At 51.4% G+C, this 13,801-nt stretch overlaps 1 protein-coding gene across 1 annotated transcript; it reads left to right on the top strand.

Moving 5' to 3' along the window:
* The first annotated feature begins 9,895 nt into the window (after nt 1-9,895).
* LOC132086156 (gastrula zinc finger protein XlCGF49.1-like) lies at nt 9,896-10,708 on the top strand. Its single transcript, XM_059491623.1, has 2 exons — nt 9,896-10,305; nt 10,390-10,708. The coding sequence occupies exons 1-2, from the start codon at nt 9,896-9,898 to the stop codon at nt 10,706-10,708; spliced, it is 729 nt and encodes a 242-aa protein (XP_059347606.1).
* The last annotated feature ends 3,093 nt before the right edge of the window (nt 10,709-13,801 follow it).

Below are 13,801 nucleotides of genomic sequence, written 5' to 3'. Positions count from 1 at the left end.
GATTGTATTTAAACAGGAATGGCAGGACGACTGCGTTAGCCCAGGCTTCTGGGGAAGGGCAGCAACTCAGCGAGCTGTCCCCAGCCGGCACAGCTTTCCCTGGCAGCACCCTCACTCCAAGCATCCCGGCCCTGGGGGATTGCAAATTTATCATGAGGGCCACTGCCGTACACCCTCTGCTGCCAATCAAATTGACTTGGAAATCATCAGACCCTGTATGGGTTGAGCAGTGGCCCCTGACAGAGCCTCGAATGGCAGCCTTGCTGGAACTGGTCGACCGCAAACTGCAAAAGAGTCACGTAGAACCCTCCACCAGCCTATGGAACACCCCCGTATTTGTGATCCCCAAAAGGTCCGGAGAAGGCTATCGCCTCGTCCACGACCTGAGAGAAGTGAACAAGACAATCCAACCCATGGGTCCAGTCCAGACACTGCTACCCGCAAACTCAGCCATCCCCGCAGGGCAGACGTGCGCAGTACTGGATATCAAGGACTGTTTCTTTTCGATACCCCTGCACCCTGAGGACAGGGAACAATTCGCCTTTTCCGTGGCGTTTCGAAACGGCGAGTGGCCCAACCTTCGCTTCCAATGGAGAGTGCTTCCCCAAGGCCTGGTCGACAGCCCGACCATATGCCAAATCACCGTGGACAAAGCACTAATGCCAGTCCGACACTCCTATCCCACCGCAACCATCATTCAGTACATGGATGACATCCTAGTCGCAGCACCATCAACAAGCCAAGTAGATCACCTGGTGTCCACAATCACGGAGACCCCTCAGGCCAACGGCTTTGAGATCGCGAGCGCAAAGATCAAGAGAGGACCCTGCGTGACCTTCCTGGGAGTAGGAATTACAAGCTCCTACGTGACACCCCCGAGATGAAGGTCAACTGAGACATCAAGACGCTCCACGACGTGCGACGCCTGGTGGGATCGCTGCAATGGCTTCGCAACATTGTCCTGATTCCTCCCGAGGTCATGGACCCTCTGAAAGGAAAGCACCCCTGGGAACCCAAGGAGCTGACACCGCAAGCAATGAGCTCCCTCGACTTCATCGAAAACCAGATGTCCACTGGCACACTTGCCAGGTGGAACCCAGCCATGCCACTGGACCTGTACATCCACTTTACACCGAAGGGGGGAGTGGGAGCACTGGCCCAAGGACTTGCTGAAAAGGCCCGGCCGATCCAATAGGCGGTCCTCAGAAGACCCGCTCGTGCATTTTCCCCAGGAATCGAATGCATCGCCAGCCTCATCATGAAAGGCAGGAGACTCGCCTTGAAACACCTAGGGACCGAGCCGACAAGCATCCACCTTCCGTTTCGCAAGCAGCCGACCACGTAGTCAGCCACAATATTGGAGTACCTGGCCCTTGCTCTGTCCGGCTCCGGAGGAGAAATCTCCTACTCCTCCAAGCCACCCTGGACTCAGCTGCTGACCGTAGTCGACATGGACATGCCACCGAAGGTCAAGGACAAACTGCAGCCGGGACCAACGGTCTTCACAGACGCTTCCTCCACAACTTCAACCGCAGCAGCAGTGTGGCAGGCAGGAGAGCAATGGCACTGCGTCAAAGCGTGTGACCCCACACTGTCAGTGCAACAACTGGAGGCAGCAGCAGTGGTTTTGGCGTGTGGACTCTTCCAAGACAAACACCTCAACATCATAACGGACTCTATATTCGTGGCAAGGCTCTGCCTAGCCATGGCAGGACCAGGAGTGTAAACATCTGCAGCAGCCCTAATGCTGGAAGAAGCACTCTCCTCGCGACAGGGCACCGTGTCAGTCATTCACATCAACAGCCACGACCCAGTCAAAGGTTACTTCCAGATCAGCAACGTCAAAGCGGACGCCGCAGCAAAAGGCGTTTGGACCTTGCAAAGAGCTCGTCGACTGCACGAGTCGCTCCACATCGGAGCCAAAGCACTGGCGAAGAGATGCAAAATCTCGACAGCAGACGCGAAACATGTGGTAGCCACCTGCCCTCATTGCCAGAAGTCACCCCTTTAGACCTGCGGGGTCAACCTGAGAGGTCTCAAGCCCTCAGAAATCTGGCAGTCGGACTTCACCTTATGTCAACTGCTGAAGCCCCGAGCATGGCTTGCAGTGACAGTGGACACTTATAGCGGGACGATCATAGCCACACAGCACCCCAAAACTAACTCCAAAGCCACAATTCAGAACTGGCTGACAGCCATGGCTTGGCTTGGTATCCCCAAGCAGATTAAAACGGACAATGGCTCCAATTTCACCTCCAAACCAGTACAGGAATTCGCCTCGAAATAGGGCATCACGATAGTGCAAGGCATCCCATATAACAGTACCGGGCAGGCCATAGTAGAGAGAGCAAACCAGACCCTGAAAACCAAGCTAGAAGTGTTGGCAAAAGCAGAGGGCTTTGCCAACACCATTCCCCCAGGAGATCAGGCACGTATGCTGGCAACCGCTTTGCTGGCACTGAATCAATTCCCTAGGGGAGATGAAACAAACAGTCCCATCCAAAAACACTGGGCCACTCGAACGCTAGAAGAGGGCCCACAGGTGGTAATTAGAAACGAGCTAGGCGAGTGGGAACGGGGTTGGAGGCTGATGCTCACGGGGCGAGGGTACGCAGCTGTCAAAAAGGACGGCAAAATCAGGTGGTGTCCACTTAAGTCGATTAAACTGGACCTCCATAGTGAGCAGAATGAGACTGACGAGAATTGTGAGTCTTTGTTTACAGGACATGCTCGTGGGACATCCTCGTGACGCGTACATCCCGGTTCCAGACGAAAGTGACAGACCACCAAGCCGTCAGGCAGCACCGGAAAGACCTGCACGTGTGAGACCCAAGCATCAATGGTGTTTCTATGTGGTTTTGCTGTTGGGGCTTGTCGCCAGAGGGCAAGCCAGCCCAGATCACTACCCCCATCGGCCCTTCAGGTGGGTCATGCGACACCTTAGTAGTGGCAAAGCACTCAGAGAAATCACCACACCAAACACCCCATCCTTCGTGCTCCGCATCACCGACCTGTTTCCAGGACAGCCAAGGATAAACCCTTATTCCCCACATGTCACACACTTGTACCTATCCTACTGGTGCCCAGCTTCAAACCCTGGGAAAAGCTACTGCAATCACCCAGGGTAGGGATATTGTGGGCACTGGGGCTGCGGAACCATAGTTACAGACGCCAGACCGTCGGGGCCTGGGTGGGATCCACAAGAGCCAGACAAATTCTTACAGTTCACCTGGGCACCCATCGGCTGCAAAACACCCTTCTTCTTTCACGAAAACTTCCATTGAAACCAATATAAAATCCCTAGATTTCGGGCATGCACTGATTACAACATGACGGTCTTGCAGCCAGATCACCCTAGCTGGGCCACAGGCAGAACGTGGACAGTAGTCCTTCAAGGGTCAAAAGAGAGGGTGAACGTGCAAATTATCAGGCTCCAGCCGTCGGCACCCCGAGCGGTCGGACCCAACAAAGCGATTAAAAGCGTGCCGAAAGGGAGAAACGTAACCTACCCCAAAACCTTACCCACAGGGGTCAGCAATGTCCCGACCGGTCAAGCGGAAACCTTTCAGATGAGCCGCTTAACCGAGTCAGACTCAGACCCAATCCTTCATATGTTAGAAGCTACCTTTGTATCCCTGAACGAATCCAACCCTAACCTAACCGACTCCTGCTGGCTTTGTTACGATGTCAAACCCCCCTTTTACGAAGGAGTCGCTCTAAACACTCCCTTCAGTTATTCCTCAGCCGACGCCCCTCACCAGTGCAGATGGGGTACCCCTCGCAAAGGAATCACCCTGAGTAAAGTCACAGGCCGAGGCAGATGCTTTGGCAATGCAACCCTAGCTAGGCCGAAAGGAAACATCTGCACCAAAATTGTCAAGCCTAACAGGAAAAACAACAAGTGGGCAGTCCCATCCGCATCTAGGATGTGGGTTTGCCAGCAATCTGGATGAGTCCTTGTGTGTTCCTTCCCAAATTCAATGACTCTATCGACTTCTGTGTCCAAGTTCTGATTGTTCCTAGGGTCCTGTACCACTCAGATGAAGAAGTGTACCATCTTCTTGAGGGACCCAGCTGGATCCACAAAAGAGAAATAATGACAGGTATAACTATCGCAATGCTGCTCGGCCTGGGAGCAGCCGGAACGCCCACGGGTGTCTCAGCCCTTGCGACCCAGCACCAAGGACTGTCCCAGCTGCAACAGACCATTGACGAGGACCTGCAAAGGATCGAGAAATCCATCTCCTATCTAGAGAAGTCGGTCTCCTCACTCTCAGAAGTGGTCTTGCAGAACAGGCGAGGCCTGGACCTCCTGTTCATGCAGCAAGGGGGCCTGTGTGCCGCCTTGAAAGAGGAATGTTGTTTCTATGCAGACCACACGGGAGTAGTGAGACACTCCATGGCAGAACTCCGGAACCGACTTGCTCAGAGACAGAAAGACAGGGAAGCCCAACAGGGCTGGTACGAGTCCTGGTTCAATCAATCACCTTGGCTAACCACTCTGATTTATGCCCTGATAGGTCCATTGGCGATGCTGTTTCTAACAGTTACCTTCGGACCATGCCTGCTGAACAAGCTGGTCTCGTTCGTTCAGAGCCGCCAGGAACGGACCAACATCCAGTTCTTAGGCCGACGACAATTGCTGTGAATTCAACCAAGGAACACTGCCAGTCACAAGATTTTCCGAACTTGTCTGGCAAAAGCTTACTCAGGTTTCCCAAAACCCCTTTCCCTTGTCAAGTTACAACCTTATACCTCATTTTAGTACCTATGTATATGACTACCTCATTCATTTGTGAAAAAGGGGGGGAGATGTGGTAGATAGGTAAAAGGCGCTGCGGAAGATCACGCGATGTCACGGAAAGCCAGGACCCTTTGTTCCTCTAAGATAAGAGATTACCCTAGGAATGTGGCCCCACTAACAGGAGTGGTAGTAACTTTCCATTCCTTATCCAGTACTTTTCCATTCCCTACTAACCATAGATAAGAAGGACAAACCCCCTTTTGACGCAGAGACCCCTTAGACTATAAGACCCCATGAGAAGAAGTAATAAACGCCTTTTGACCGTCCATCATATTGATGTTTGCGTGTGTCATTGGCCCAAACGGCCCCGGAGAGTAGGCCGTCGTGCTGATCCTCAGAACCAGGTCACCTGCCTTGATCCAGAAGGCAACAGGGGCTATTTGGGCTGGGAGATGGAGCAGGAGAGAGGGGGAAAGAGGCACTGACTTCCTCCTCACCTGCCTGGGTGTCCCAGGGCATCTTCCTCTTCCTTGTAGCCTTCTTCTCCTCCATTAAGCCAAGGTTTGGGAATGGGAAATCCTGGTTTGGGAAAAACAAGGTGTGAATCCCTTGGATTGGGAATTCCTCCCAACCAAATCCATCTCCAGAAGTCATCTGGTGTCCATAAAAACTTCCAAAAATCAAGAAAAAAAAAGCCACCAGGAGCATCCCATTTCCAGTCTCATCCCTCTGGGGTTCTGGTGGTTCCCCTCCTCAGGGATGCTGGGAATCCCATGGGTCCTGGGGATCCCTCTCTCCAGGGTCCTGCTTAGGGATGCTGGGGGATTTCAGGGTCCCCCTCTCCAACCTCCCCCCACTCCAGCCACTTGGGGGTCCTCTGTCTTCCCACCAACCTGTCCTGGATTTGGGCAAATTTGGGAGAAAACCTCCAAAAGGGTTTTCTCTAAAAAGCAAATTCAAGCAGCCACTCCCCCAACCAGATAAGGAAAATATTTCCTCAGAGAAAACGGGAAAAAAACCTGTTTATTTAACAGGCAAAGTATTCATCAGCACAAAAAATGAACAAGATTAAACAATAAAACCTCTTGCCGCTACAAAAGAGATGACAAACTCAGAAACTCCCTCTGTGGGCAGTAGCTCAGCTCAGTCTCTTATCAGTCCCTCTGTCACTGGAAATGCCACAGCCCAGGCTCAGCCTAGCGGGCCGCAGGTGCAAGCTGCTGGTGCGGTCGGGGTGTTCAGTGCAGAGCAGGTTTAAACAACTCCAAAGAAAAAGAAAAACCACAGTCCAGGGAACTTCTCTGCCTCAAGTGATCTAAAAACTAACTAAAAGAAAAGGAGAGCTCTTTCCTGCTGTCTGTCTGTCAGCAGACAACTGATACCTTAGGTTTTAAGTTTTTCTATTGTGTTTTGGTGTGCAGCTTTTAGCTTTATATTAAGTGTTACTGATATCTTTTCACAGAGTGGTGAAGACAAAACAATCCTGTTCTAGCTGGAGACTCAAGGACAATCTCTTCAAACTTCAGGCCCAAAGCATAAACAACATGAAAAGAGGAGGGCAGGCAAGCAAGCAAGGAAGACAAAACTTCATCATTTGAAGCTATTGAAGCTATTAATTGGGCAGTTAACTCCTATATATAAATGTACTAAAATTTACAAAAATGTGAGATCTCGTGAGCAAGCCCTCTTTTGCTCCCATCTCAGAGCCATCCAGGCAGCGCCACATCTGTGGCTCCAGTACTCCCAGGGTGTGACCTTTGAAGGTACTTCAATAAATATCTAATTTACTCCACTTAACTCCGTCTGGCCTCTATTCCATCTCCTTAAGGCATCACAACACTCCAGGAGCCGGAATGTAGAGGAGTGAGTGCAGTATCTGAAGACAAACTGCAGCTTCTTCCTCCTGCCCTTCACTCTCAGAACCAGCCTTCAAGGTGCAGAACTCATTTCTGGGCTAAACAGACCGATGGGGTACGAGCTTCATGAAGTCACCCCAGGACACGCCCCTGTCAGGGTCAGGGGGTTCCGTCCCCGCCTCATCTCCGAGCTGCCAGGGGTCCCCCAGCTCCGATATTGTGGGATCTCAGCACCTCAGGATGGAGGTGCAGAGTGGCCGAGAACACCCTTGGGGGGCTCGGGAGTCCTGGAATGTTGCCAGAAGTGTCTGGTGGCAGGGCTTTGATCCTACACAGGAGACGACACCTGTATGAGGACAGGGAGGAATTCACTGGGTGAATGGTGAAGGGATAAGTTAATTAGAGTGTAAAACACAGAGTTTAGGATTTTGGTACAGGGGGGTCTAAAGAAGTAAGATGGAGGAATTGGGGTGTGTCCTGTCCTTCTTCTTCTTCTTCTTGGCCTCCATCTTCTGTGGTGATGGTGGCACTTTGGGATTGGTTATTACTAGAAGCGCACCGGTTAATAAGGGTAGAAGGTATTGGGGAAAAATGATAAATATTGTACACGTAACTTTGGGTATAAAGATAAGTGACCGCCCGGGGGCTTGCGGAGTGTGCCCATGGCTGACTTGCTGTGCAGACCTCTGTCAGGCTGAAAGAAAATCTTTTAGATAAACTATTAATAAACACCGAGACCGAGACAAGATCAGAAGTCTCTCCTCGTCCTTTGAAGCGCCGGGCTCTTCAAGGCCATCCCTGGGCCTTTCCAGGCCACCTAGACAGCACAGAAAACTTACAAGTGGCGTCCCTGAGCTATCTCCGGTCATAAATCAGCAAAGAAAAACATGAAATCTACACGATATCACCCCTTCCCCTCTCCCCGCCCCGGGGCTCCCCTGTTCCACAGCCCCGGCTCTCAAGGGGATCCCAAAAACCAATGTCCTTCCCCATCAGTACTGGGCCATCCCCACGTGGACCCCCCGGGACCCCCCTGAGGGGTGATCGCGGCTCCTCTCACCCCAAAAAAGCTCCTCTTAGGGAGCCCGGAGATATCCGGGGCTCGAGTCTGGGTTCTGCTGGCTCCAAACACTCACCAAAAAAATCCTCCTGGAGACCCCTGGCTGGAGTTATTTGGGAATTTAGCTACTTGAGCTGTTCTTCTTCTGGGACTTTCAGCAGCCTTGTGTTCCTCACCTTGGAGTGAATGAACCTCGTCAGTCTTGCTGGTATCATTTGCTCCCTTTCCTCCAGTGATTTTAACAAACTTTTCAAGGAAGGACAAGAAAATATTTTCTTTTTCCCTGGCCATCCACAAAAGCCATTTTCCTCATAAGTTCTCCCATAAGTTCCCCAGGATGAAGGAGGGACTGTGTCCAAGTTTCCAAGAGTTCTTCCAGAAAGAACCACAATCTCCTCAGAGGAAGGAACCATGATGTTGTCAAAGGCACTTGGGGACAGACAACAGTGCCTGAACTCACTGTGCCAAAATAATGTCGCAATCTGGTTAAGAAAATTGTTAGAGAGATGCCTCTGCCCCAATTAAGGTGCTAACGAGACCAAATCCAAAGTAGATTTTATTAAACAGTAAATGTGAGGTGTTGCAGTGTGTTGTAAACTTCCTTCCCCAGGTGTGCCAATACCTCTCTTCCCCGTCCCCCCTCGCCCCCTGCTGGGCTGTCAATCAGGTTTAACGTTCCAGCAAGGCGGGGTGTGGTTGGTCAAGTTCAAAGGATGCCCCTCAGGCCCAGGGGTCATTGGCCTGTGTAGGTGTCATCCCCCCCTGAGACCCTGCCCCTCTCACCTGGTTGGGTGGCTCACCTGTACCTCCCCTCCCCCTGTCCCTGAGCTTAAAAGGTGAATGAGACCATGCGGTCAGATTCTGTTGGAGCAGTTGCTCACGTTCAGACCTCTGTAACCATGGAATAAACCTCTGGACATTAAACCCTCCGGCAGAATCCTCTCCTTTTTCTCTTCACCATCGCCTGAAGCTATTCCTCCTGAGGTAAACGGGGTTCCAACAAGCCTGGACTTGTTCAGTGCCCAGCTGCAACCACCAGCAAGCCAAGGTATCTCTGGGGTGATACACCGCAGTTGCTGCCTTTGGCCCAGCAGCGAGGGTCAGACTGGCCCAGGCACAATCCAACTGGTAATATTGGGAGCCTTTTTCCAATAGTGAGGTAGAGAGAGAGAGATCGAAAAAAGGGAAAAGGAGGGGAGAGCAAGCGACAGGGATAGAGACCTCCCCTGGAGCGGGGCAAGTGTGACATTGTCCCCTGTGTGTGTGTTGCTATCCCACAGTGGGGGTTTTACAGCTGAGCCAGTTTGGGTAAGAGGAGTGGTGTTCACTCCCTGAGCAGGGATTACCCCACTGTTTCAGGTTGCAATGTAAGATGTAACCAAATGCATGTTTTCAATCCCCATCTTCATCAACTGTCATAAACAGGTGTGGCAGTGTTCTTTATCTCTTCCATGATTCAGCCCTGATAATGCCCTCCAGGGGAGATATTTTCTGTGAATGTGCCATTGAGTGTCAATGCAGGACTGATAAAATTCCATCATCCCATTGTGGGATGCTCCGCCCAGGGGGAGGATCCAAGCATTCCTATCTGGATATAAGCTGAGTCTTTCAACACCAGGAGCACCTTGCCTACTGGATTCCCAGAGGACAAGAGCTCCATTACCACCACTGGACCTTCAGAGGAAGACCTGACCCTTCTGCAGGATCACTGCTTTGACAAAATCACGTTCATCACTCCAACAGGACTGCACCCACCATTTAATGGGACTGCTGCCAACACCCTGACCAACAGGGTGTCAGGTTATATCCTGACTCTGTCAGTTTAAGGTAGTGTTTCTGTATCATTGCCTTGGTCCTAATTTTCTTATTAAATTGTAATTCTGACTTAGACTTTCCCTCATGTTTGCCGTCAAACCAGTACAAAACTCAATGTGCTCATCCCTTGTTTTCCTCCCAAAACAAAATTTCCCATTCCCAAACCTTCACCTGATGGAGGAGAAAGCTGCGAGGAAGAGGAAGATGCCCTGGGACACCCAGGCAGATGAGGAGGAAGTCGGTGCTCCTTTCTCCCTCTCTCCTGCTCCAGCTTCCAGCCCAGCACTGCCCCTGGCTGCAGGACAACCCTGGTGCCAGTGCCATCCTGCCAGTGATGCACTGGGGGGATCCCCTTCCCTCTGGCATGGAGGCAAATCCCATCCTCTCTTTCTCCTTCCTTCCCCAGGTAAGGAGCTGAGGATGGAGACCAGGGAGGAAAAATCTCCACATCAGAACCTTGTGAAAGAGGCCATTTTGAGCGACTCTAGTGCAGAGGAATCCAACATGGAGGAAATGCCAAAGAGATCCCACAGGATGAGGGGCTCCAAAGCCAGCCCAGGATTCTCTGAGGAAGAAAGAACCACCCAGAGCCAGGAAGGGGGACAGAGCTTTAGGCAGAGCTCAGAGATGGTGGTTCATGAGCAGCTTTGTGATGGGGAGAAGCCCCACAAGTACTTGCAATGTGGGAAGAGCTTCAAACAGAGCAAGCACCTGGTCAGCCACCACATGATCCACACCGGGGAATGGGCCTACGAGTGTGGGGAATGTGGGAAGGGCTTCAGCTACAGATCCACCCTTGTGACCCACCAAGGCATCCACACTGGGGAGAGGCCCTGTGGGTGTCCCCAGGGTCAGAAGAGGTTTCACACCAGCTCCAGGCTCCTCCAGCACCCACAGATTCACTCGGAGGAGAGGCCCTACTGCTGCCCTGACTGTGGAAAGGGCTTCAACCACAGCTCCCACCTCATCAGGCACCAGCGCATCCACACAGGGGAGAGGCCCTACCAGTGCGCCACATGTGAGAAGAGGTTTCACACCAGTTCCCATCTCCGCCTGCATGAGCGGATTCACACAGATGAGAGGCCATTTTGCTGTCCTGACTGTGGGAAGGGCTTCAAGCACAACTTCACCCTCATCAGGCACTGGCGCATCCACACTGGGGAGAGGCCATTTGAGTGTCCCCAGTGCGGGAAGAGCTTCACCCAGAGCTCTCACTTGACAAGACACCAATAGAGCCACCAGTAAGGGAGGCCCTGCAAATGCCCCAGCTGCAGGAACAGCTTCATGCACTGCTCTGTCTTCATCACCCATGGGAGAACCCACATTGAGAAGAGCCCTTGTGATCCATTTTCTCTGTGATCCATGCTGGGAAGACACCTGCCTGTCGTCCTGCCCCTGCCCTTGACATGATGTGGGATTGAAGAACATGAGGGTCTGGCCATGGCCCTGTCATTACATTCACTCCAACCTCAGGTTATTGCCAGGGGCTGGAAAGGGACTCTGTATGTCTCTTTCCCTAAGGAGAGGAGTGCCCTTTCCAGGCAGGGGGAAATACGTGGCCAGGAAGAGGCTGCTGTTGATGTTGTAGTTTTCCATGTAAATAGCTTTTCTTATGTCTTCTGTTATCAATATTGTTTCTACTCAGATTGCCAAGACGACTCGGAAGAGAAATAAGAAGAAACTAAGGACTTTGGGGGAATTCTCTGTTAAGGTCCTGAATGAAAAGCAAAGCAATGATGTCACACAGAAGTGAAGCCATGAGTTTCATGATGCTTATGTGCATCATTCTTTCATTCATTGCAATAAGCAATGGGGATAATTTACCTATTAATCAGCCAAAGCAAAATGTATGGTAGACTTCTTTGACATCTCTCCCATTTGGAGAGGAATTTTAAGAGTAGGGTTCTATGTTTTAATAATTCTCCTACTCCTCATACTTGTCGTCTCATGCATATTTGCATGTTTAAAACACGCTATGAATCGGATAGTAAAAGAGGTCTTCCTGGTGCAAACAGAAGGGGGAGATGTGGGATCTCAGCACCTCAGGATGGAGGTGCAGAGAGGCCGAGACCACCCTTGGGGGGCTCGGAAATCCTGGAATGTTGCCAGAAGTGTCTGGTGGCAGGATTTTGATCCTACACAGGAGATGAGACCTGTATGAGGATAGGAGGAATTCACTGGGTGAATGGTGAAGGGATAAGTTAGTTAAAGTGTGAAACACAGGGTTTAGGATTTTGGTACAGGGGGGTCTAAAGAAGTAAGATGGAGGAATTGGGGCGTGTCCTGTTCTTCTTCTTCTTCTTCTTGGCCTCCATCTTCTGTGGTGGTGGTGGCACTTGGGGATTGGTTGTTACTAGAAGTGCACAGGTTAATAAGAGTAGAAAGTATTGGAGAAAAATGATAAATATTGTACACGTAACTTAGGGTATAAAGATAAGTGACCGCCCGGGGGCTTCGGGAGTGTGCCCATGGCTGACTTGCTGTGCAGACCTCTGTCGGGCTGAAAGAAAATCTTTTAGATAAACTATTAATAAACACCGAGACCGAGACAAGATCAGAAGTCTCTCCTCGTCCTTTGAAGCGTCGGCTCTTCAAGGCCATCCCTGGGCCTTTCCAGGCATCCTAAACAGCAACAGCCAGAAAACCCTACAGTTTCTGTTCCATTTTTTCCTTATCTTGTTGCTGTTCCAAATAAATTGCTTTTATCCCAGCCCAGGATCTTTGCCTTTTGTGCTTTCCATTGGAGGCAGGAGGGCAGTGAGGGAAGCGCAGTTTTAGCAGAAGCAGGAAATTGGGGAATCCCATTCCTGAACCCCGGCCCGTGGAAACTGAGCATCCCAGCTGGTCCCAGCCCTGGTGGCCATGGCAACAGCACTGGGAGCGGGTCCCTTGCTGGGGCTGTGGGAACCTCTTCCCTCTTGTGCCCAGGGTCAGGAGTGGAGGGAACGGCTGCAGCTGAGTCGGGGCAGGCTCAGGTTGGATGTCAGGAAAAGGTTTTTGCCCAGAGGCTGCTGGGGCCATGCCTAGGCTCCCCAGGGAAGGGTCCCAGCTCCAGGGCTCTCTGAGCTCCAGCAGCGTTTGGACACTGCTGCCAGGCCCAGGCTGGCATTGTTGGGGTGTCCTGTGCAGGGCCAGCAGTTGGACTGGAGGATCCTGATGGGTCCCTCCCAGCTCAGCCAGTTCTGTGGTTCTGGGATCCCATGAGCCTGGGGATGGGGCTGCAAATGGTTGCCATGGAAACGGGCTCTGGCTGCAGGCCTGAGCTAGTGTCCATGGCAACCACCTCTGGCATGGGGTATCCATGGAGCTGCCATGGAAACTGACCATAGCAAGAGGGGCTGGTGATGGTTGCCATGGAAACTGACCATAGCAACAGGGGGCCCCTGATGGTTGCCTGCTAAGGATCTGATTTGTCACATGCGCTCACAGGGGTTCCATGGGGATTTCCAAGAGTCTCCAGGCTTTTCCAGAGCTGGAATGTCACAAGCACAGACAGGGGCTCCATGGAGACCTGCCAGGGCTTCTGGAGATGGTAAAGAGCCCTGTGGTCAGAGGCAGTCACAGCCATTCCATGGTGACATCCCAGGGGACCTTGGGCTGCAAAGGCACCGATCTGTCAAAGGCACTCACAGGGGCTCCACGGTGACATCCCAGGAGTTCCCAGGCTGCCAAAGGGCCAGGATGTCCCAGACACTCACAGGGGTTCCTGTTACGGGCAGAGTGGGACCTTCAGGCGAAGTTCATTAGAGAAGCTCCTGTTGGGTAACAAGGCGCAGAAAGGATCCCCAATAGCCCCCATAGATCCCCAAATGTCACTGTTGAGTCAGAGATGACACAGACTCAGATCAGAAGGCTAAAGGCCAAAAACCACCCGTTTATTCAATCCTCTTATTTTATACCTTGGTTTGCTACAGGTGGACCTCACTGGTCCTTTAATCAACACATTTCACATGATTGGCCAGTTAAGACAACACCCTTCAGTAAGCACTTTCATGAAAAGAACCAACTTTTTACAAACATTGTTGGGGCACCAGTTATTGATGTTTATTTTATGTTGAGCCTGTTTGGGGACTCCCTGGATGGGGTAAACCCTCCTGTAGCAATTCTGTGCCAGATAAAAGGAGATGCACAGGACTTTTTTGGTCTTCAGCTTCTTGTTTATTGTCATCTTATCTAAAGTTTTGCATTGCTGTCCACACCAGGCTCAGCACGCTGGAAAGACACCTCAAAATGGCCCTAAAATGCACGGTTTCAAGGTCTTTTAATGTTGTCTCATTCAATTAACTCTTAAAATGTGCATTATTTCTACTTATCTGCCAATAACTC

This window comes from Ammospiza nelsoni, chromosome W (assembly GCF_027579445.1).
Source record: "Ammospiza nelsoni isolate bAmmNel1 chromosome W, bAmmNel1.pri, whole genome shotgun sequence".
Lineage (NCBI taxonomy): Eukaryota > Metazoa > Chordata > Aves > Passeriformes > Passerellidae > Ammospiza > Ammospiza nelsoni.
Note: the sequence above shows the minus strand (reverse complement) of the source record. Positions and strands in the feature narration are given on the sequence as shown.